Source organism: Rhinoraja longicauda, chromosome 4, assembly GCF_053455715.1.
Source record: "Rhinoraja longicauda isolate Sanriku21f chromosome 4, sRhiLon1.1, whole genome shotgun sequence".
In the NCBI taxonomy this organism is placed as follows: domain Eukaryota; kingdom Metazoa; phylum Chordata; class Chondrichthyes; order Rajiformes; family Arhynchobatidae; genus Rhinoraja; species Rhinoraja longicauda.
In genome coordinates this window covers 35,729,198-35,754,105 of record NC_135956.1, presented here as the reverse complement: position 1 = coordinate 35,754,105, position 24,908 = coordinate 35,729,198, and the positions used below count along the sequence as shown (strand labels likewise).

The window sequence follows — 24,908 nt, the reverse complement described above, 5'->3', positions numbered from 1 at the left end:
CAATACAGTATTTAGATCTCAGGGGAAAAAAAATCACTAAAATAGATATCTTCTTCCTGAAGTTTGAAAAAATAATGTGTTTCCAATCACTTTTACTTATCAAATGTTCTATTTAATTCCAAACTGCAATGAACAAAAATAATCATACAAAAAAACTAAAATCTGAAGGCATTTTGTGGAAGCAATAAACATCTGCAGTTATTTTTCAATTGGTACAAAGACAGTATAGGATGAAACGGATATTACCAGTTTAAAAGTACACCATAAACCTGTCACAAAATGACGAAAGTTAGAAAGACCCAGAAACATGTAACTTTGGGTAGCACTAAAAGCATTGTAGTGATCGGACAATATCAAACGCTTAATAATTTTTATGTGGAACACCTGCTTTCTAGCTTTTCTCTGATATATAGGCTGAGAGTATCATTGCACAAATGTCAATAGAAGCGATTGCTTGTCAATTTCAATGACCTCCCGGTGAAACTAGCTGCTGTGTTGTTAAGATTCAATGGTGTCTGATATTGCAGAAAGGTTACATGTAAAGAGGCTTTCTTACAACATGCAAAGGGTTTTTTCTCAAGCTACTTTGGAAGTTAAGCAGGGAAAAAAACTATCATAAGTGTTTATCTGGTCCAGATCAAAATCTTGCTATATCCAATTTGGCCTGCGTAATACAAATAGTGTTTGCATATTCATTAATTGTATTATGGAAACACACGCACGTTAGAGCAGAACTACCTGTACTGAAATTAGCTACCTGAAGGAAACCCCAAGCAATGCAACAGTTCAGGAAGCCAGCTGAACACCACCTTTATTAAAAAAAAGATAATGAGAGAAATATTAAATGCCTGCTTTACCATAAAAAGGTTGAAAGGAAATTTAGCTTCAATAAACGTAGATGAGTATTTAAAGACTCTGGCCATGGTAGTTTTATTTTAAAAAAGATCATTAACGTTAGTGTTAGTTTATGGTGATGGGCCAGCATCAAATTCTGCTTACCAGTCTCAGCCGATAAATAAAACACTGATCTTGAAACCACTTTAGCTGTTGGAATTTGCTCCGTTGTCATGTCACGATATTTAAGTTTGTTCTTTTCAGAATTAACTGAGGGAAAACAATATAGGTAAAACAAAGGAGAGGCGTTTTGAGAATTAAATGAAGGATTACCTCCCTATTTAAGTAACTCAATAGAAAATAAAGTCACATGCTATTCTGATCTAACATTTAGGGTCAATTTAAAGGAAATGGAAATTTACAATAGCAAAACTTCAGCTGACAAGGACAAAAATACTTACCTGGAAACTAGCCACCAGCAAATATATCATTATTGAACTGTTTTTTTGCAGCATGAGTAGCAGTGAGGCAATCAAAAATTTCTTTAAAGTTCCATAGATGTAAACGGATAACTGAATCCACACAAGTTTTCATGTGAAAATTGGAAAATACTGTAATTTTGTCCTGCCCTTTGCAAGCATTACTAAATGAAATCTTAACAAAAGTCTCCATTATTCAAACACATGAAGGTATCTTAAGTTGTTCTCTCTCCTTTTAAAATGTAACATTGAATTTGATCATATTATGACTCCTTTTGATAAGCATTCCTTACATCAGATTATTAACCATGTTTGGGCCATTAAGGAAGTTACAAGCCCAGACCATCATGGGCTTGCCACTTTCTTCCACACAGTCCATGTTCAAGGTGTATTGCATCAGGAAGGCTGGAAGTATCGTGAAGGGTGTCCATTACCCTGGCTATTCCGCCTGAAATCTTGGATGTCCAGATTTAAGATCAGTTTTCCCCCCCCATTGCTACCCAACACCCTCTTCACAACCCATTCCTAACACTACCACATACTCTCATTCTTAACTTTACCTCAGTTAATTATTCTGTTAATGTATCTTTATATTCTTTTAAACAACGTGAAATTTATACTACAATCATGCAATATTTTGCCTTTTTGCAATAGTTGTAATTATTCTTGCATTTATCACTACTGTATGTATAGTGTTTACTTTGTGAGATTTATGTGAACCAGGAATTTCATTGCAACCTGGTGTATATGACAATGAATTAAGAGTCATACTGCACGGAAACAGGCAATTCAGCCCAACTTGTCCTTGACGGCCAAGATGCCCATCTAGTTCAATTTGTCCACATTTGGCCCATATCTCTTTTTCCTGTCCTTTCCAAATATTTTTTAATTTTGTTATTGTACCTGCCTCAACTACCTCCTCTGGTACACTTTCCATACACTTACTGTCCTCTCTGTGAAAATGTTGCCCCTCTTAAATCTTTCTCCTGTCACCTCTAGTTCTTGAGGCCCCGAAAAAGTTCTTGCTCTGCGAAAAAGACTGTACATTTCCCCTTTCCATGCTCTTCATGATTTAATACACTTTTAGAAGATCATTCCTCAGTCTCTAAGGGATGAAGATCTATGGATGAAGGGATGAAGACATAACCTGCCTAGCCCTTCAAATCCTTGGCAACATCCTAGGAAATCTTTCCGACATTCTTTCCAGATTAAAGGCATCTTTCCTGTAGCAGGGTGATCAAAATTGAACATAATGCTCCATGTATAGCCTCAACAATGTCTTATACAACTAAAACTCAACATCCCAATTTCTGGACTCAATACCCTAACTGATGAAGGTTAACATTCCAAAAGACCTTTTCACCCCCTTGTTTACCTGTGTTATTAGGTTAAATTATGTACCTGTACTTCTAGGCCTCTGTTCTACAACACTGCCCAGAGCCCTACTGTTCACTGTGAAAGTCCTACCCTGGTTTGATTTTCCAAAATGCATACCTCATGATCTGATTTTGTCACACTTATCCATTTGCCATTCCTTGACTCACTTACCCAGTTAATGAGGATGATGCTGCAATTCTTGGTAACCTTCTTTACTGTCTACAATAACACTTATTTTAGTGTAAATTACATACTTGCCGAGTATATTTCTCAACCAAATCATTGATATATATGACAAACAACAATGGTGAGATACACCACTAGTCACGGGCCTCCAGTCCAAACTACAACCTTCCACCCTCTGCTTGCTACCATCGAGCCAACTATATATCCAATTAACTCTCTCTCTGGATCCCATGCAATTCAGAGTAGCCTACCATGTCAAACATTAAAAGCCTTACTGAAGTCCATGTCAACTACATCTATTGGCCTGACTTCATCAACCTTCTTAGATATTTCTTTAAAATAAAATGAAATCAAATTTGTGAAACACAATCTCACATGCACAAAGCCCTGCCGACTACCCAGAATTAAAACAGGAAAAATATTTATTCACGATCTCACCCAATTCCTGCTGCTCCAGACATAGATGTCCACTTTGGTCTTAGCGAGCGTTTTTTCCTTTAATATACTGATAACGTCTCTTTAGACTCTCCTTGTTTTTCTCTGGCAAAGCTATATCATGGTCTTTTTTTCACCCTCCCGATTTCTTTCTTCAAAGGTTTCAAAGGTCTTTTATTGCAATTAAGGTACAAAGATATGCAAATTACCACACCGCCATACGAAAACAAAAGCAACAAGACACACAACTACATAAAAGTTAACATAAACATCCACCACAGCAGATTCCCCACATTCCCCACTGTGATGGAAGGCAAAAAAGTCCAATCCTCTTCCTCTTTATTCTTCAGTATACTCCTGCCTCTTCTATACTCCTCCAGGGATTCACTTGATCCCAGCTGCTTGTATCTGAACCTCGTCTGTCTACTTTTTCTGAACAGAGACTCTGTATTCCTTGTCGTCCAACATAGTGTTCCCTAATGTTAGATTAAATTTGTTTCTTTGACATTCAGACACAAATAATATAAATTTGATCAAAACGTAAAGTACTGGAGGAACTCAGCAAGTTAGGCAGATTCTGTTGAGGGTAACCAAAAACAAAAGTAGCAGGAGTCATAGAGGCAAAGCAGTGAGAGAGGGTCTCACAGAAGCCCCATCAAGAAGAGGAGGAAATTCATTTCGAAAGTAGGAATACTTAGAGATTACATAGAGGAGCAGTAAAGTGGAGACACAATAAACTGCTGACGCTGGAATCTTGAGCAAAACACAAAGTGCTGTAGCAACTCAGCAGGTCAGGCAGCATCTGTGGATAGTCAGGCAGCATATGTTTAGTCTGAAGAAGGATCCTGATTTGAAATCACGACTGTCCATTTCCTCCACAGATGCTGTCTGACCTGCTGAGTACACCCAGAACTTTGTGTTTTCTTATGACATTGACTGCATTACCACAACAAAATTCTCCATCATCACTAACCTGAAGATTATCATCAACGAGAGACTGAACAGGACCAGCTCATCTCCCAACTTCCCAAAACCCTTTCAACATCTTAAAGGCAAATTCAGGAGTACAGCAGAAGTCCTTCTATTTTTCTGTTAATGCAGCTTCAAAAACATTCAATATACTTTAACACATCCAGATAAACTATTTATGTCATTAGACATTTGTAAAAGGATGCCACTCGTAGGCAGAGTCTTTTACTATATATAAGTTTATTCATAACACTGCACATACATTATGCCCTAGCTGTCCGTGGTCATCACTGGCACTAGAGAGCGAGCTGGAGGTGGGGAAGTTACAATTATACCAAAGACAATGGGGAGTGGTTAGTAGTGGTGAGGTCACTATGTTAAAGGAACATGCACTGATCTACATCCTTCCTCTTGGAAACAAAGTGACCACGGCTCATGCGCTAGGCTCAAACTACAAACAGACTACTCGTACACACCGTACCGGACAGGCGGCCTGACCACTCTCCCAGAGCGGGTGCGCAACCCACCATCCCCGCCGGTCGAAGGAGCAGCATGAACGGGTGCGGGTACAGAGGCCGGGGAACCAGGGGAAGGAGGAGGACTGGGAAGCGATGCACGCACAGGCGAGGGAGGGGTAGGTAGCTGGGGCGACTGCGGATGTACCGGAGCAGGAGGCACATCAGGCACCTTGTAGTGGACGGGAGGCGAATACGGGATCGCGGGGGGCGGTGCAGGTTCGTTTACCAGCATCAGGTGCTGGCGGGTACGACGGTACACGGTACCCTCGTAGTTGACCAGGTACGACCGTGGAGAGTCAGCATTGCCGACGACCACGGCCAGCCGGTGGTGGCCGGAGGACGACTCCATCCGGACAACCTGGCCAGCGAACAAAGGTGGAAGGGGACGGGACGATTTGTCAAAGGAGCGCTTCCGAATGAGCTGCTTCTCAGTGATGCGCTCCCTGACAGCGGCAGGGCTCCGAGCCGTGGGTTTCAGGGATTGCTGGGAGACGGGGATGGGGGGTCTAGTGGTGCGGGACAGGAGGCGTTGCGCAGGGGAACCGAGCGCGGGGTCCCGGGAGATGTTGCGGAGGTTGAGGAGGGCAAGGTACAAGTCCGAACTGTCAAGCCGGCAACGTTCCATCAGCTCCTTAGCGCTGCGGACAGCGCGCTCGGCAAGTCCATTGCTTTGCGGGTACTCGGGGCTGCTGGTGATGTGGCGGAAGTTCCAGCGATTTGCAAAAACAGCAAACTCCGCGCTGGTAAACTGGCTGCCGTTGTCGGACTGGAGAGATGCCGGGGAACCAAAGGTCGAGAAGTGGCGGCGAAGCTTCCCGATGACGGCAGCAGACGTGAGGGACGGCAGCAGGTCCACCTCGAACCAGCTTGAGTAGGAGTCCACCAGGACCAGGTAGTGTTTGCCACGCCACTCGAAAATATCGGCGGCAACAGCCGTCCACGGCAACTCGGGAGCCGGCTGCTGCAGGAGAGGCTGGCGCTGCTGATGAGGTAATAGGCTGTTGCAGGCAGCGCAGGCGGAGACCCTGTCCCGGATCTCCTTGACCATGCCAGGCCAGTAAAACTGTGCTTGGGCCTGGGATAACGTGGCCTCCACCCCTGGGTGTCCGTTGTGGGCGGTGTGGAAGTAGTGATCGCGCAGCGCAGCCGGCACCACAACCTTGTGACCCTTCACCACCACACCCGCGTGCAGCACCAGTTCATCCCGAACCAGGAAGTAGGGCACGGCACCAGCCGGCAGGGAAGACCGTCGTTCAGGCCAGCCACGGCGGATGACGCCCGCAAGCTGTTGGAGGTCCGGATCCGCGGCAGTGTGTTTGACCAGGGACTGCAGCTGCCAAGATGGAACAATGTTGACGTTCAACACCATCAGGTCCGCCGATTCGTACGGATGGCGGGAAATGGAAGGTAGTGGGGCGCGGGACAGAGTGTCTGCCACGAACATCTCCTTGCCTTTGCGGTACACGATTTCGAATTGAAAACGCTGCAGCTGCAGCATCATTCGCTGCAGGCGGGACGATGCTGCGTGGATGGGTTTGTTTAAAATCGAGACCAGCGGCTGGTGGTCAGTTTCGATGGTGAAAGTTTTTCCCAGAACGTAGTCTCTGAACTTGGAGCAAGCGAACACCACGGCAAGGAGCTCCTTCTCAATCTGCGCGTAGCGCTGTTCAGCAGGGGTCATTGTTCGAGAGGCATAGGAGACGGGCAGCTGTCGGTCGTCGTAGAGCTGCAGGCAGGCAGCACCCAGGCCGAACCGAGATGCATCGCAGGTGAGGACAATTGGCCTGTTTAAGTCGAAAAACCGCAAAGTCGGGGTCCGCGCGAGTCTGGACCTCAGGGCTACGAAGGCCGATTGGTGGTGAGGGAGCCAGACCCAGGCATTGTCCTTCTTGGTCAGCTCTCTCAGGGGGGCACTTAGTTCGCTGAGGTCGGGTATGAACTTACCCAGGTAGTTGACCATGCCCAGGAAGCGCTGCAGGCCGGGCACGTCAGTGGGAGCGGGCATTTCGGTGATCGCCGCCGTCTTCTCGGGGTCTGGCTTCAGGCCCCCCGCCGTGAAAACGTGGCCTACGTAGGTGACTTCCGCAACGCGGAACCGACACTTCCTTCGATTAAGCTTGAGGTTTATCTCACGAGCCTTGTCCAGGACTTGGCGGAGGTGTCGGTCATGCTCAGCAATGTCCCTCCCGTACACCAGGATGTCATCCACGATGATGGCGCACGGCAACCCAGCAAACAGCTGCTCCATCGTACGCTGAAAAACCTCGCTTGCCGAGTTGATACCAAAAGGCATGCGGAGGAAACGGAACCTGCCGAACGGTGTGCTGAAGGTGGTCAGGAAGGAGGAACGTGCGTCCAGCGGGATCTGCCAAAAGGAGCTCTTGGCATCCAGGACCGAGAAAACTGTGGCTGGACCGACCTGTGCCGCGACGTCCTCCACCGTCCGCATGGGGTAGTGCGGGCGTTTAATAGCCAGGTTCAGGTCCTTGGGGTTGATACAGATCCTGATCTCGCTCGCGTCCTTCTTGGCAGCGACCACCATGGTGGAGACCCACTGGGTGGGGGCACTCACCTCCTTGAGGATGCCCAAGTCCACCATGCCACGTAGTGTGGACTCCACGCGGCTCTTCATGGCAAAAGACACACGGTGGGCCGGTCTGACCACTGGGTCGACCCCCGGGTCCACAACGATCTTGTAGGCACAGGGCAGCTTCCCCAGGACGTCATCAAATCGGTCAGGGTACTCGACCAGGGGGTCCATGGGGGCCTGCACCAGGTGGATGTCGCGGTGAAATGAGACCAAACCAAAGTCCTGGCATGCACGGGCGCCCAGCAGGGTGACGTTTTCAGATGCTAGCAGGAGGAACGTGAGGGGCCGAGAGGTATCCAGAACAGTACAGACAACCGTTGCCTTTCCCACGGCAATCAGAACGCCTCCCCCATAGGCATGGAGGCGGGAGTTGTCAGGAGTAACCCTCTCCCCCGAATTTATCTGCTCGAAGAGGCCCACAGACATAACATTGGCAAACGCCCCAGTGTCGACCTTGGCAGGGAAGGAGTGTCCATTGACTGTAACTTGCACGGATGGATCCGTTATCAATGCAGGTGCTCCCAAGAGCGAAAACACCAGAGAGTCTCCATGGGAGGAAGTCGTATCTGAGCCATCGAGGACCTCATGTTGGTACCGGGAACCGGTTGCGTTATCGCTTGCAAGGTTGTTTAGACTCCCTCTAGGAGCAGGGACAGGTCTCCCACGAGAACGACAGGCTGCAGAAAAATGGTTCTGCTTCCCACATGAATTACAAGTTTTGCCCTGCGCTGGGCAAATGTTATACCTGTGTGACGAGAAGTTGCAGTTTGGGCATCTGCGAGGGGTGGCCATAGTGGGCGCGGAGGGGGCGACCCTGGGCTGTGGGTCATTCAATCGCCGGCGGCTGGTGAAATTTATGTCCTGGGGGGCCGGCCGGGATACTGAGCCAACAGCAGAGGCCATTCGTGCGGCATGTATTGCGTCCGTAAGCGACAGGTCAGGCTTCATTAGGAGCTCATCCCGCAGCCTAGAGTTTAGGAGACCGTTGACCAGGACGTCCCTGATCATCTCGTCGGGTGTAATCGTTTGAAGGCGGCACCGCCGAGCCATATGTCTTAAAGATGCAATAAAGGCGTCAACGTGCTCCCCTGGAGTCTGACGCCGCGAGAAAAATTTAAAACGTTCGATGATATTGTTGGTGGGTATGTCGCACAGGGCAGTGAACTTAGCAATGAGACATACCGGGTCGTTGCGGTCCTCTGGAGGGACGAATTGGAACGACGCATAGCGTTCCATTGCCTCCGGACCAGCCAGGTTGAGGAGCAGGTGGGCTTTTATTGCAGCAGTCGCATCAGGATGGGCAATGGCTATATAGTGTTCGTAGTCCCGCTGGAAGACAGTCCAGCGGTGCACGATGTCCTCATCGAAAACGAGCGTGTCCGGACGACGACACGAGGAAGACATGGCAAAGTGGAAGGAGGGGACACAATTGGGAGAAACAAATAATAAAATAAAAAACCGATAAACAGGAGGCGCAAGTCTACCGATCTGACACCATGTAAAAGGATGCCACTCGTAGGCAGAGTCTTTTACTATATATAAGTTTATTCATAACACTGCACATACATTATGCCCTAGCTGTCCGTGGTCATCACTGGCACTAGAGAGCGAGCTGGAGGTGGGGAAGTTACAATTATACCAAAGACAATGGGGAGTGGTTAGTAGTGGTGAGGTCACTATGTTAAAGGAACATGCACTGATCTACAACATTTACTTCCATTACACTGGAATATCATGGTTGCTGTGCATACCCAGCTACAAGCTGCATTGCTGCAACAGATCAGTTTTTTTCACAACAGCCAAAAAAAACAAATTAATGTATTGCTTAGAAAGATAAGGACAGTAGGGGCATTGTTATACTATCAGTCATGTTTCCGACTAGAAATAAATCTAGTTCCTTTTACGCATGTAGGTCAAAATGGAGTGTATCTGCACCATATAGATAGCAGCTGTCTAAGTGGCACAGAACCACTGCCTCAAAAGCAATTTAAGGTAAGTCACTAAACATTGACATTGCCAGTAATCCCCTCATCCCCCGTGAGATAAAAGTGAAATATTGGAAACTATTACAATTAATAAAATGGTTGAACTATACATGGTGATCTAAGAAGAAACCTGGGAATGCTCCTGCATTATCGCTGTTACCCAGGATTGCATTTGCTTCATTAATTACTTTCATAAATGACTTGGAAGATGGAATTATGCACGTTATTATGATTTGCCACTATTCCTAAACTGTATCAATGTACACAAATGCAAAATGACACGGAAAAGATATATTTCAAAACTAGTGACAGATGTTACATGATCAACAGAAATAAAATCCTTAATCCATAGAACACTTTTCACAACATGATGTCACCAGAGTGTGAAACGGACAAAATGTTATTTAGCTTTTACCTAAACTTAAAATACATTAATAAAGTTGAGGCCATCCAACTTTTAATCCTCCATTAATTCAATTATTTAATCAAAACCTTCCATCTAGCAACTGAAGTGCAATTTGGATTTTTGCACTTCACGTTAATGCAGATTTGAAGAAATATTTTAATATTTATATAGAAATAAAAATAAATCAAGACGGCAAAGTATCGGTAAATACAGTCAGAAAGATACACAGAGAGAGAAAGAAAAAATGAAAAGAATTAAGAAACAGAGATCAAAATTAAAGATGACAACAAAATCAGTCGATGCAAAGGTAGGGTAGTGGATCTCGTAAGTCTTAGGCTGACCGAATTAAGCTGCGATTACATTGAAAAGCTATTTTTTTCTACTGTTTGTTGCTAGTACTTGAGCTATGGCAACCATGCTAACCAAGATGCTGGTACCTCCAGCTGGAAAACAATTGGAAATGCAATAATCCTTCCATTTCTCAAATTAAACTGAAGTGCAAGAAACGTCATATTATCCTACAAAACATCCTGAGTTACTTGTGTTTTTGTGAGTTCAGCCCTTGTGGACGGAATTTAAATTCATAGAAATATGATGACAAAAACTACCCCAAAATCTCACAGAATTTCTTTTTTTTTAAAAAGATAATAGATATGTTTGAGGCTGAACTTTGGAATGACAGACATTTCCCAAAATGTAATACCAAGAGACAAATATATGGTCAAGTACATCACAAACCTATAGTTAGAGCATCGAATAGCCGAAGAATGGTTCCGACATCTTTCACAATTCCTGATTCCTGGATCCTTTTCAGAAAATCGTCTTGGTGCATGTGTGTTTTAGGCAGTTCAAATTTTTTGACATGTTCATCAGATGCTGTTACATCTCGTTCCTTCGCTAGCATTATGCTAATAAGCCGTTTTAATTCTGGTTTACGACCTGCTTGACTGTGTTGATCTGGAGGCAACACATCTATCACTTTCTTTACAAGTTCTTTTGGGAAAATGTCAAGGTCAGTCTTGTACAGGTTCTGGAAATCTGATAGTGCTTCAAGATATTTTTCCTGCATCAAATAAGCCAACCCACGGAGGTAGTAATATCTTGCCAACAGACTTGAGCATTCCTGTCCTGTGGTATTTATGGCTTTGCTCAGTAGGTTGATGAAATCTGTATACCATGCAATAACACTGGAATAATTAAGTGGGGACCTAAACTCTGGCAGCTTGAGAGTTCTCACTGATTTTGTGCTTCTCTTCAATGCTGAAAAAAAAATGTATAAAATTAGTAACAAATTAAGCAATATCATTCTCAAACAGCATCTATTTTTGCAGTGCGTGTGCGTGTGTGAATTACCTGTGCACATAAAACGTTCTAAAATTAAGTTTCTTACCTTAAAACCACTCTAGCTTTAGAAAAGGATTCAACTTTACATAAACTTCAATTTCAGACTGAACGATGCACAATAAAATACACTGCGATATCTTTTAATGCAAGTAAGCTATTGTTTTTAGAGTAAAGTCTATACATTTTCCAAACATAATATCTGCAGAATACGATAACAGGGTTCTCAGAAATGAAGGTTAAGGAAAATCTCAACCCATTAACAAGCTATACACAGTTGGGAGGTCATGTTGCAGTTGTATAAGATGTTGGTGAGGCCGCATTTAGAGTATTGTGTTCCGTTCTGGGCCCCGTGTTATAGGAAAGATGTGGTCAAGGTGGAAACAGTGCAGAGAAGATTTACGAGAATGTTGCCAGGACGAGAGGGTCTGAGCTATAGGCAGAGATTAAGTAGGCTCTATTCCTTGGAGTGCAGGAGGATGAGAGGTGATCTTATAGAGGTGTATAAGATCATGAGAGTAATAGATCGGGTACATGCACAGAGTCTCTTGCCCAGTGTAGATGACTCGAGAACCAGGGGACATTTTCACCATAGGTTTAAGGTGAAAATATTAAATAGGAATCTGAGGGGTAACGTTTTCCACACGAAGGGTGGTGGATGTATGGAACAAGCTGCCAGAAGAGGTAGTTGAGACAGGGATTATCCCAACATTTAAGAAACAGTTACAGGTACATGGATAGGACAGGTTTGGAGGAATTATGGACCAAATGCAGGCAGGTGGGACCAATATAGCTGGGACATGTTGCCTGGTGTGGGCAAGTTGGGCCGACGGACCTGTTTCCATAATGTATCACTCTGTGACTCTATGACCTCTGACTTTTCCAAATAAATCAGTAGGGCAAAATTGGGTTGTCTGAAGTGCTATCAAATAAGTATTAAAAGTCCCCTTTTTAAAAATTAATGTCAATTTACCAATCACAGCATGAAATGAAAAAATATCATATGGAATATCATATGGTTAGGTTTGAGGCAAAAAATTGTAGCGGAGGAGTTTTATTCCGTATTTGCGTGTTTCACCTGTTCTGAGAGACCTTGTTGCTGGGTGTATTAAGCTCCATATTAAAATCTATCTTGATCAATGGCAGGACTACTCAATGTCACTTCTTCCTTGTCTGGAAATAGTTCAAAACCCCAACTTCAAAATGTGATTGATTATAATGTTGGCTTTTATCCGTTGCAAAAAATAAAATCCCATTCCAGAAGAGGCGAAAAAATATTGTCCCTCCTCATGCTCACTGCATTTGTGTTTCTATGGGGTATTGCTCTTCCCCCTGCTGTCCAGCTCACTTCTGTGCACCTGATCTCCCAGTCTGTGACTCGACCAACTAATAAGCACAGACAAAGAACATTGAATGGAATCACTCTGGTTAAAAAGCTAAGCACATTTAAGTGGTTTACTTATTATTCTTTATTTTATTTAACTTTAAATGTGTTATTTAATTTCAAGGTCTTTAAGATGTTCAAGTTTTATTAAAATTATTTAAACCAACTTGGATTTTAAATTACTTCATCAGCATAACCTATCAAAGCACCATTGGTAGACGAAACCTGATGTCTAGTCACCACTCCAACTTGCAAAAAGGTTCCTGGAACTGTAGGATCAGCTCAGCTGACTTTCTGTATCCACAACAGGTTAAAGCAGCAGGCAGCAAGTTCAGGGTGTAATCCTAATCTTCCAACCCACCTTATTGCAGAACTTGCATTTTAAAAATCTGTACTTGCACTGTAACTTTAACACGATAATGCTGTAACATTAAATTCTATGCTCTGATATTTTCTCTTTACACTACCAGTTGTGCTTGCGTGTGTCCTGGTTGTACTTGTACACGGCTTGATTACACTCATGTAAAATGTGATTTGACTGAATAGCACGCAAACAAAGCTTTTCACTAATATACGATATACTAATATATTCAAAGAATTTCAATCTGTGCTGATAGATTTTAGAAATAAATGGTTTAGCAGCAAGATATGAAAAGTTCAATGTTGCTTCCAATCAATATATTTAATTTATATTTAAATTTCCTTTTCAATCAAGACAAGTACATAATGTGAATTATGTTTCCCCTCCAAATAAGTTTAAGCTAGCTTTGGATGTAGTCATTCTGCACTACTATGTAGCTGAAATTATATATAAATTACAGCAAAGACCTAGGGTGCACTTCCAATTTGTAATGCTAATGTATACAATGCAAATTAGTCCCAATAAATGAGCCAATTCTACTAGAATATGCTGCAATGATTTGCTTATGACTCTCTGCTGACCTCCACAAGACATTTTGACTCATTTCAATCAGTTAAATTAGCAGAAATGTCCAGGATGTTCTATTCCTTGCAGCAAGGTACTGCTTTAATCCAGTTTCGATCTCATAGATCCACAAGGAACTGCTTTCAATATATTGTGAATCTGAATCTCCAAAACCCACTTATCTATCGTATCACCCAGATTTCTCACTAATCTACAAAATTATTGCTATTTACATACAAATTTTATTATCACATACTTGAATTTCATGTGCAGCTGGTTGAACCTAACAGTTACTAAATTAATTTACTTCAATTTATTAATTTTGGATGAAATTGAACTACCATCCATAAATATCACATTAATTTTGATAAAATTAAAGATTAAGAAAAAAATGCAAGAGCACGAAATTGCAGCAACTATAAAATATTGCAAGTAAAGCAATCTGGCTGCCCTCATGCCTGGAATACAGAGAGCTAGCATTAAAGTGCAGCGACAATTAAGAAACCAGATGGAATATTGGCCTTCACTGTAAAGAGAACAGAGTGTAAACATTCTGCTGCAACTTTACAAGGGATTATTAGGATCACAGCTACAGCAACATGTACTGTTTTGGTCTCTTTACTGCAGCAGGAATTTGCTCACATTGCATACAGGTCAGAGAAGGTCTACTTTACTGATTCTTGAGATGAAAGGTTTGCCATACAAGGAAGCTTGAGCAGATTGGGCCCATATTCACTACGGTTAGGAGAACAAATTATGATCCAACAAAACTATGTGGGTCCGACAGGGATGATGAATGGATACAAAATTCTGAAACTAGGGAGTTCAATTACAGAATAAGGAGTCACGCATTTAATCTAGGGATGAGGAAGAATTTCTTCTCTTAGAGGTTTGTGAGTCCTTTGAAATTTCTATCCCAAAGAGTTGTGCGGGCTGATTCAATGTATACATTCACCAAAATGATCAGAATTTTTATCTTTAAGGGAACCAAAGGTTACAGGGAACAGGAAATCAAGTTCTCTGATGACACGGTCAAATGAGCTACTACCTTATTTAATGGAGATGCAGGCATGAGGGATTAGATACCTGGAGTACTGTGTGCAGTTTTGGTCTCCAAATTTGAGGAAGGATATTCTTGCTATTGAGGGCATGCAGCGTAGGTTTACTAGGTTAATTCCCGGAATGGCGGGACTGTCATATGTTGAAAAACTGGAGCGACTAGGTTTGTATACACTGAAATTTAGAAGGATGAGAGGGGATCTTACCGAAACGTATAAAATTATTAAGGGGTTGGACACGTTAGAGGCAGGAAACATGTTCCCAATGTTGGGGGAGTCCAGAACCAGGGGCCACAGTTTAAGAATAAGGGGTAGGCCATTTAGAACAGAGATGAGGAAAAACTTTTTTAGTCAGAGAGTTGTGAATCTGTGGAATTCTCTGCCTCAGAGGGCAGTGGAGGCCAATTCTCTGAATACATTCAAGAGAGAGCTAGATAGAGCTCTTAAGGATAGCGGAGTCAGGGGGTATGGGGAGAAGGCAGGAACGGGGTACTGATTGAGAATGATCAGCCATGATCACATTGAATGGCGGTGCTGGCTCGAAGGGCCAAATGGCCTTCTCCTGCACCTATTTTCTATTGTCTATTGTCTATTGATAGCTCCAACTCCTATTTATTATGGATTTTTCTGAAAAGATAAAGGTCACTACAATCTCAGAAAAAAAGTAGTTTACTGACTGTATATCGTACAATGTAAATGCAAGTTTACGAATGCCAATATACAACAAGTCTACAATTCAAATAATTCCAGTAATTAATCAATTTTCCTATTGCTGCAATTCATTGTTGTCCCACTCTCTCCAGCAAAGAGTGCAAACAGTTTAAATCACTGGCTTTCTGGAATCTGCCAAGATTTACCCAGAATATTTTTGCAGTCAGGTATAGCACAAAATTCCACTGTCTGCCCAAGGTAAAGTAGTTGGTGTTGCAAAACTGACCAACATATGATGGCCTATTTTAAAACCAACAAATATTGAAAAGCCAAGATTGAATACCTGCCAATTCCAGTGCTTAAACCTGAACATCAAATGGAATTTTATGTTAATTGAAAAATGATTATAATTAAATTATGTTATAAATACAATGGGAAACTGAATAACAGACATCCTTCATTAATGTGAACAGAAAAACTTTAAAAAAGGAATATTAGAACTAACTGAAACTTTGAAAATAATTCAGCACCATGTTCAGACTTGTTCTTCCTGATAGACAGATGCTCAGCTGAAAAATCTTGCCAGATGTCTACTGGTAGATTTGGCATGCTTGCAGCAAATCGTTTAGTAACCAAATGGTCAAAATGATATTCTCTCCTCATGACCATCTGTTCCATTGTAGGCCTCCGAGGATTATCTCGCATCTTTACCCTAGAACAACATCATCAATCAATTTGTTAATGTTTGCAACAATGGAGAATTTACAATTCCGAATGTTAACAAATGTGAATGAGGCAAGTAAAACCATTTTGTTTTTAAGAGTTAATCCTAATGAGAATTAAGGAATTAGAATGAATTTATAAAGGTAGTATATCGGACTGATGGCTTCTAAAGTGTAAAACAAAGTGAGTTATTCTCAAAACCAAAATGACCATGTTCATGTAAAAAAAAGATTTCGATTGGTACAAGACAAAAATAAATGAAATAAAAGTATAATCAAACAAGACAAGAACCATAAATTCAATCCTAACCATTATTGCAATTAGATGTTAAATTTCTTCACAGGTAAGGCAATTTTAAAAAGTCTGTGGTCTGAACATTCAAACCAATTGTTGCAGAATATTTGGGAGAAAATTGATAGATGTGTCAGGATTCTTCAAGGCTGGAGTAGAGGGGAGATGGTTGCAGAAAGAAGGGAGGGAAAAGGGTTGGTTAAGAGCTGGCAAGCGATGTGGATCTAGGTAGGGAGATAGACACAAAATGCTGGAATAACTTAACGGCTCAGGCGGATATGTTGAAAAGGAATAGGTGACATTTCGGGTCAACACCCTTCTTCAGACTAGGGAGGGAGAAATTGAATGACAGATGAATAAGGTGGGGAAGAAAAGGATGGTGATAATCACAATGGCTAGAGGTAATAAGGGCTGCAAATAAGGAAGGCGAATGAAATGTCGAACCAAGGGAGGAGGGATGGTAGGTGAATGGCATTGGGCAAGGGGGAGGGATCCGGAGGTGGGTGATGAGTCGGACAAGGGGGAAAAGGAACTAGATGTCAAGGAGGATAGGGCAGGAGGGAGTGGAAGGTGTGTATGAGAACCTGGATAGATAAGAGAGAGAAGGGATGGGGAGGGGGGGGGAGGTTGCAATTGGAGAATTCACTGCTCATGCCATTGTATTGTACTTTACCCAATTGGAATATGTGATGTTCCTCCAGTTTGAGTGTCTCCTCACTCTGACAATGGAGGTGGCTTAGGACACACAGAACGGGAATGGGAAATAAGATGAAAGTGGCTTGCAACCAGGAGCTGTAGCTCGCCCTGGCAGACAGTGAGCATGTGTTTGGCAAATCATTTGCCTGGTGAACGTTTGGTCTCACCAATGTGTGACAGCCTTTTCAATACTATCCACAACTCCAATTATTTTTGCGTCTGCAAACTTACTAATTAGCCCACCTACATTTTCGTCCAAATATATAAATCACAAACAGAGGTCCTCGCAATACTCTTTGTGGAACACCATTGGTCACCGACCTAAAAATCAGAATAATAATCCTCCACCACTCTCCGTGTTCTATAGCCAAGCCAATTTTGAATCTAATCGACTAAATCTCCATAGATACCAATCATCTGGATTAGTCTATCATGAAAGACACAGTTAAATGCTTTATTAAATTCTATGTGAACAATATCCACTGCCCTACATTCAATCAATCATTTCCACATCTTCTCAATAAATCCAGTCAAGTTTGTAAGATGTAAACTCCCCTGCACAAAGCCATGCTCACTATCTCTAACAAGTTAATGCTTCGCCAGTTGAGAGAAAATCCTCTGGAGAATCTTCTCCAATAATTTCCCTCCCATTGATAAAAAGTTTAGCACCTTTAATTTCTTTGTTTGTCTCTATTGCCCTTCTTAAAGAGAGGAATAATATTTGACTATCGTATAATCCTCTGGGTCCTTTCCTGTGGCAAAAGACGATACAAAGATCTTCATTAAGATGCCAGCAATCTCTTCACTTGCGGCTTCAATAACCTGAGATAGGTCCTATCAAGCCCTGGGGTCATATACACCTTAATGCTCTTCAAGACAACCAAAACCACCACGATATCAACATGCTCTAGACTAGAGCATTGACATGGGACTGATCTCATTTATACTCCATGGACTTATTAGTGAATTCTGATGGGAAGTATTCATTTAATACCTCACCCGTTTCCTTTGGCTACAGAAATAAATTGCCTCCTTTGTTTTTGAGTGGTCCTGCCCTCTCCCTAGTTATCCTCATTTTTAATAGGTATATATAAAATGACTTGGGATTCTTTTTAACCCACCTCTTCAAGGAAATGTTATGGCCTCATTTTAGACTTTCTGACTCCCTGTTTTAAGTTATTTCCTGATTCCTTTATATTCCTTAAAAGTCCTGTCCGATTTCAGTTTTGTAAACCTTGTAAATCGAATATCACTGTACCTTAATTGGCACATGTAACAATAAAAGACCTTTGAACCTTTGCATGCTTACTTATATTTACAACTAAATTTATAACTAAATCTCGTCACCCAAAATTCCCAAACCTTGCCATCCTTGTCTTTCTTCCTCATTGCAACATGTTGGCGCTGAAATCTGACCAGCTAATCTTTAAATGACTCCCACATATTAGATATGAACTTACCCGATAAAAGCTGCTCATAATCTACTCTTCCCAGCATCTGCCAATTACTGTTGTGATCACTTTTTCCTCGTCCCAACCCACCTCCTAAAGTTCACATCTGTTCCTGTGAATCCATTTAGCTATTGGGAGGCCGAAAGTATAACCCCATGATAGGATTCCACTTTCTTATTCCTGAGCTCTCCCCATTGACCTTAAGTTAATTTAATTTAGTTTGGAGATACAGCGTGGAAACAGGCCTTTCGGCCCACTGAGTCCACTCTGACCAATGATCACCCATACAGTAATTCTATCCTACACATTAGAAACAATTTACAGAAGCCAATTAAACTACAAATCTGCACATCTTCGGAACATGGGAGGAAACTGGAGCATCTGGAGAAACCTCACGCGGTCACAGAAAGTGCAAACTCCATACGGTCAGCACCCGTAGTCAGGATTGAATCCAGGTCTCTGATGTTGCAAGGCAGCAAATCTACATCTGCGCCACCCTTACTGGATGGACTTTCCAAAATCATAATCATACTTTAATAGCCAAGTATGTTTTGCAACATACGAGGAATTTCATTTGCCATAGCGTCATACTGTGGCGGTCCCTGGGTATCAGGCCACTCCAAGGGTCAGTCCCCTCGGCACTTGACGGACAGGCTATGGGGTTTATACTCAGGCTGTTTGGGGGAGTGGTTCATCCCTGCGGTGGAACTCGTTGTGAGTGGATGCTCACAACCGGAATAAAGAACTTTCTAAACCTGCCTGGTGTCCAGCCTTTTTCTGGCCTCGTCCAGGCCACTACACTGGTGACCCCGATGTTCATCACGCGTCGTGATGAGCCGCAACAATGCACAACCCGGTCCTGCCGACCTCGATGTCGTTGCGCTAAAACTTCCAACTTTGTGGACCGAAGAGCCTGATGTCTGGTTTCAGCAGGCAGAGGCACAGTTTGCTGTGCGGGGCGTGACGGTGGATGAAACCAAGTATTTCTACGTTGTCGGCACTCTGGACCAGGCGACTGTGAGGCGAGTAAAACCTTACCTCCGCGCCCCCCCCCCCCCCCCCCCGGCAGCTAACATATATGCGGGCCTCAAGGCCCTGCTTATCAGGAGGTTTGGCCTTAGCGAGTCCGAGCAGGCAGCTCGGGTTATGAGCATGGAGGGCCTCGGGGACCGAAGGCCGTCGGCCCTCCTGGAGGACATGCTCGCCCCTATGGGCGACCACGAGCCGTTTCCTTTTTAAGCACGCCTACCTTCGGCAGCTCCCAGCCGACCTCCGCCTGCTGCTCACCAGCGACACGCTGGCGCTGGGCGAGCGCGCTGACCAGCTTTGGATGGCCCATCGGGAGGAGCTGGATGCGCTGGCTGTCTTTTCCGCGGCGTCGGGAGGCGCACAGCAGGTCGGGGCCTCCGTCGACCATGTCTCAGAGCGACCTGCACGGCGAAATCTGGCCGCCATCGGGCACCCGGGCGCATGCACGTCGTCATCGCACAGCCCGCCGGCAGTTCCTTCCGACGCCAGCAGAGGTCGCTGGTGGTCAGCCCAGTCAACACCATCTCCTATACCACTGGAGGCCACCAGAGGTCGCTGGTGGTCGTCCCAGTCGGCACCATCGCCTATACCACCGGACACCAGCAGAGGGGGCTGGTGCTATTACCACCGTCGCTGGGGACCAGCAGCCAAACAATGCCGCCCACCTTGTGCCTTCCCGGGAAACGTAGGGGCCGGCCGTCACTGATTCCTTGGGCGGCCGGCCAGATCCATCACGTGTTCCTCGGGATCGCCGCACCGGGGGTCGGTTCCTCGTGGACACCAGAGCGGACTGCCTCCTTCCACCGCCGACATCCATATGGGCAAACGCAGCTCCCTCCTCACTGCGGCGAACGGGAGCCCTATCAGTACTTAAAGGGTACGCACGCTCACCATTAACTTCGGCCAGAGCTAGTTTTCGTGGGGTTTTGTCGTCGCTGACGTTTCCCAGCCGCTGGTGGGCGCCGACTTCCTGCGAGCGCATTCAATGCTCGTGGATGTCAGGCGGCAGCGCCTGATGCACTCCAGCACGCAGGGGCCGGTCTCCCTCAACGTTGGACCTCTGTCGTCCGTGGATGTGACTTACGCACGCATCCTGGTAGATTTCCTGGACATTATCGAACCCCATTTCCGCTCCTCCGCCCAAAGTACGGGGTGGAGCACCACATTCCCACCACCGGACCGCCCGTGCACGCCCGAGCGCGGCGTCTCGCTCCGGACAAGCTCCGTCTAGCTCGGGAGGAGTTCCGCCGGATGGAGTCGATGGGCATCGTGCACCCCTCCGATAGCCCATGCACGTCATCGCTCCACTTGGTCCCCAAGGTGGACCGGGGCTGGCGCCCGTGTGGGGACTACCGTCGCCTGAATGATGCAACCGTCGCCGACAGGTACCCGGTCCCGCACATCCAGGACTTCAATGCCCACCTGGCCAGAGCATCGGTGTTCTCCAAGGTGGACCTTGTGCCCGGCTACAATCAAATTCCGGTCCACCCCGACGACATCCCTAAGACGGCCATTATTACACCGTTCGGGCTGTTCGAATTGAGGATGCCTTTCGGCTTGAAGAACGCCGCACAGGCTTTCCAACGGCTTATGGACTGTGTGTGCCGTGGCCTGGACTTTGTTTTCGTGTAGTTGGACGATGTACTCGTGGACAGCCGATCGAGGCAGGTGCAACGCACCCACCTCCGTCAGCTGTGTCAGCGCCTCAGCGATTACGGGTTGGCTGTTAACATGTCCAAGTGCCGTTTCGGGGTGACGGCCATCGACTTCCTCGGCCATCGCGTGACCCTACAAGGGGTGGTACCTCTTCCGGCCAGGGTGGACGCTGTCCGCCGGTTCCCCCGTCCGACCACCGTTAAGGGCCTGCAGGAATTTGTGGGGATGGTCTCTTTTTATCACCACTTCCTGCTGGCAGTAGCCGGAATCATGCGCCCACTTTTCCACCTCATGACTGGTCGTCGCAAGAGGTCGAGTGGTCTGACGAAGCGGGAGCATGCCAAGGAGGTCCTGGATGGGGCCACGATGCTCCTCCATCCCAGGGAGGATGCCCCAACCGCCCTGACCGTGGACGCTTCTGAGGTGGCGGACGGGAAGGTGCTGGAGCAACTCATCGACGGGTGCTGGCGGCCGCTCGCCTTCTTCAGCAGGCACCTCAGCGTTACAGCGCTTTTGATCGTGAACTCCTCGCCCTGTACCTCGCCATATGCCACTTCCGGTACTTCTTGGAGGGGAGGCCCTTCACTGCCTTCACGGATCAGAAGCCGCTTATCTTCGTGTTTGCTAAGGTTTCAGATCCGTGGTCTGCGCGGCAGCAGAGGCAGTTGGCATACGTGTCGGAATACACCACTTCAATCCGCTTCGTGGAGGGCAAGTTCAACAGGGTGGCCGATGCCTTATCTAGACCCGCGGTCCACGCCGTTTTCCAAGTGGCCGGTGGTATTGACTATTCCGCCATAGCAGCCTCACAGCTGGTGGACGAGAAAATGGCCGCCTACCGCACGGCAGTTTCGGGCCTGCAGCTGGTGGACATTGCCTGTGATCAAGGGGCGCAACGCTGCTGTGCGACATCTCCACTGGCCTGCCGGCGCAGGGTTTTTGAGGTGCTCCACGGGCTTGCCCATCCCTCCATTCGGGCGACGACGGCCGTCGTAGCCTCCCACTTCATGTGGCACGGGCTGCGTAAGCAGGTTGCACATTGGGCGTGCACCTGCATCCCGTGCCAGACCGCCAAGATCCAGCGACACGTGCATTTGCTTCTGCAGGAGCTCGGCGTCCCTCGGCAGCGGTTCGACCACATTCATGTGGACATTGTGGGGCCGCTGCCGCCGTCCCGGGGTACGACCCACCTCTTCACCGTGGTCGACCGCTTCACGCGGTGGCCGGAAGCCATTCCGCTGGCGGACACCTCGATAGCCACGTGCGTCGGGCCTTGGCGGCGGACTGGATTGCCCGGTTCGGGGTGCCGCTGGACATAACATCGGACTGGGGGCCTCAGTTTACGTCGGAACTGTGGTCGGCCACGCCACGCCTCCTGGGAGTTCGCCTACACCACACTATGGCGTACCATCCACAGGCGAACGGCTTGGTGGAACGGTTTCACCGCCAGCTGGAGGCTGCCCTGAAGGCACGGCTCACTGACCCGGACTGGGTGTCCAGCGGCACCCCGAACCGTGGGTTTGATTAGTGATCCGCACCGCACCCAAAGAGGACTTGGCCTACTCCTCCGCCGAGTTGGTGTACGGGGCCCCGTTGACTGTTCCCGCAGAGTTCATCCCACCGGCACAGGGTCAGGTAGAGAAGCCTTCGGACGCCCTGCAAGGTCTCCAGCAGACTGTGGGCAAGCTGGTGCCTGTGCCCACATCTCTCCATGGGTCCTTGCATCCGCACGTTCCTCCGTCCCTGGAGGACTGCCAGTTCGTTTTTCTGTGCAGGGACGCTCATAGGACACCTCTCCAGCGGCCATACGAGGGCCCCTTCTGGGTCCTGCAACACGGCTCGTCCACATTTGTCCTGGACATGGGGGGGGTCGCAGTGAGACAGTTTCGGTTGCACGGCTGAAGCCGGCGCACGTGGACACTGATCGGCCGGTGTCGGTTGCGCAGCCCCGCCCGCGAGGTCGCCCTTCGTCCACGTTACCCCCTCCAGTTCTACTCCGTCCCCTCCACCTGACGGTCGGTCGCCGGTCCCTGCGCCGGGCGTGGTGCGCACCCGGACTGGTCGCCTCATGCGCCCTCCTGTCCGCTTCGTACCTCCGGTTCTTGGGGGGGTCCTGTGGCAGTCCCTGGGTATCAGGCCACCCCTAGGGTCAGTCCCCTCGGGACTTGTCGGACAGGCTACGGGGTTTATACTCAGGCTGTTTGGGGGAGTGGTTCATCCCTGCGGTGGAATTCGTTGTGAGTAAAACTGCCTGGCATCCGGCCTTTTTCTGGCCTCGTCCAGGCCACTACAATGCCAATAAAAAGCAATCGAACACACAGAATACGTTTTAACATGAACATCCACCACAGTGACTCCTCCGCATTCCTCACTGTGATGGAAGGCAAAAAAAAGTTCAATCTCTCCCTTCTTTGTTCTCCATTGACGGGATGATCTTATTCCCGTAGCCAGTGGCGGGCCTTCCTCATCAGGGCGATCAAGCTCCTGCATCGGGGGGGGGGGGGGGGGGGGGGAAAGGAATCTCAGCTTCCCCCGCACCAGGCTGTCGACCCCGTGCGGCTTTTGGAGCTTCCCAACGTCGGTCTCAACCCGAGACTGCAAGCTCCTTGATGTTAAAGTCCGCAGGTCGCGGTTGGAGCATCGATCCCAGGCAAGCGATCATACACTCTGATGGTAAGTCCACGCCCCGTGGTGAGGCTGAAAGTCAGTCCCAAGCAAGGCCTCCAGCTCCGGAAAACAATCGCATCTCCAGCAAGGTAAGAGATTGAAAAAAAGGTTTCCCCCAACCCCCCCGCCCTCATAAAACAAACCAGAGAACATTAACACATACATTCAAAACTCACTAAAAATAACAAAAAAAGACGAAAAGGACAGACCATTGACAGACCAGCAAGGCTGCCATTGAAGCACTACCCTGTGGAATATGGGTGACGCTTTGATGGCCGCTGACATTCCCCTGATCAATAGTGTAACTTTCCCCTCTCTTTTATATCTCTTTCACATATGAAACATCAGAATTCTGGAAAGTTGAGCTGCCAATCCTGCTGTTCTCTCAACCAATTCTCTGTAATTATTATTGAATATCAAAGGTTGATGTTAAACTCCTTTTTATAAAAAAATCTCCTTATCAATTTAAAAATCTCCACACTATTTACTTTGGCTGAAAAATTAATCTATTTTTTAAGTGTAATTATCTTCAATTAGACAAAAGGCATAAATAGTGATTCGTTGACAAAATAATTGTCCTCACTGTATGGCGCAGAATAATGGATCTAAAGAGTTAAGATAGAATTTCTGCTCAGGATTCTCGGAAAAATCCAACTTTATTGCTGGAACAGCCAGAATCACTCAGATATTTTCCATTTGACAGTTAAGTTCATAAATTGTAGGAGCAGAATTAGGCCATTCGGCCCATCAAGTCTACTCCGCCATTCAATCATGGCTGATCTATCTTTCCCTCTCAAACCCATTCTCCTACCTTCTCCCCATAACCCTGGATACCCTTACCAGTTAAGAACCTATCAATCTCCACCCTAAAAATATCCAATGACTTGGCTTCCACAGATTTCTGTGCCAATGAATTCCACAGATTCACCACCTTCTTACCAAAGAAATTCCTCCCCATCTCCTTTCTAAAGGTGCGTTCTTTTATTCTGAGGCTATTGCCTCTGGTCCTAGACTCTCCCACTATGGAAACATACACTCCACAGCCACTCTATCCAGGCCTTTCACTATTAGGTAAGTTTCAATGAGGTCCCCCCTCATCCTTTTAAACTCTAGCGAATATAGCCATCACACACTCATCACATCCCAATTATCCTTGGGATAATTCCCATAAACCACCTCTGGACCCTCTCCAATGCCAGCACATCTTTCCTCAGATATAGGGCCCAAAACTGCTCACAATACTCCAAAAGCGGTTTG

At 46.1% G+C, this 24,908-nt stretch overlaps 1 protein-coding gene across 7 annotated transcripts in view; it reads right to left on the bottom strand.

The window, feature by feature from the left end:
* LOC144592689 (DENN domain-containing protein 3-like) overlaps positions 1-24,908 on the bottom strand; it is a 132,010-nt gene that overhangs the window by 25,466 nt on the left and 81,636 nt on the right. For 6 of the 7 annotated variants that reach the window (XR_013547165.1, XM_078397506.1, XM_078397507.1 and 3 more), the window contains 3 exons: positions 15,669-15,850; positions 10,518-11,039; positions 1,000-1,104 (listed from right to left, as the gene is read on the bottom strand). Coding sequence is in view for 6 of the 7 variants with exons in the window: in XM_078397506.1 (XP_078253632.1) it covers positions 1,000-1,104; positions 10,518-11,039; positions 15,669-15,850 (809 nt within the window). In the remaining variant the exon portion in view is untranslated. The remainder of the gene's footprint in view (positions 1-999; positions 1,105-10,517; positions 11,040-15,668; positions 15,851-24,908) is intronic. The other variant, XM_078397510.1, reaches the window with a different exon arrangement.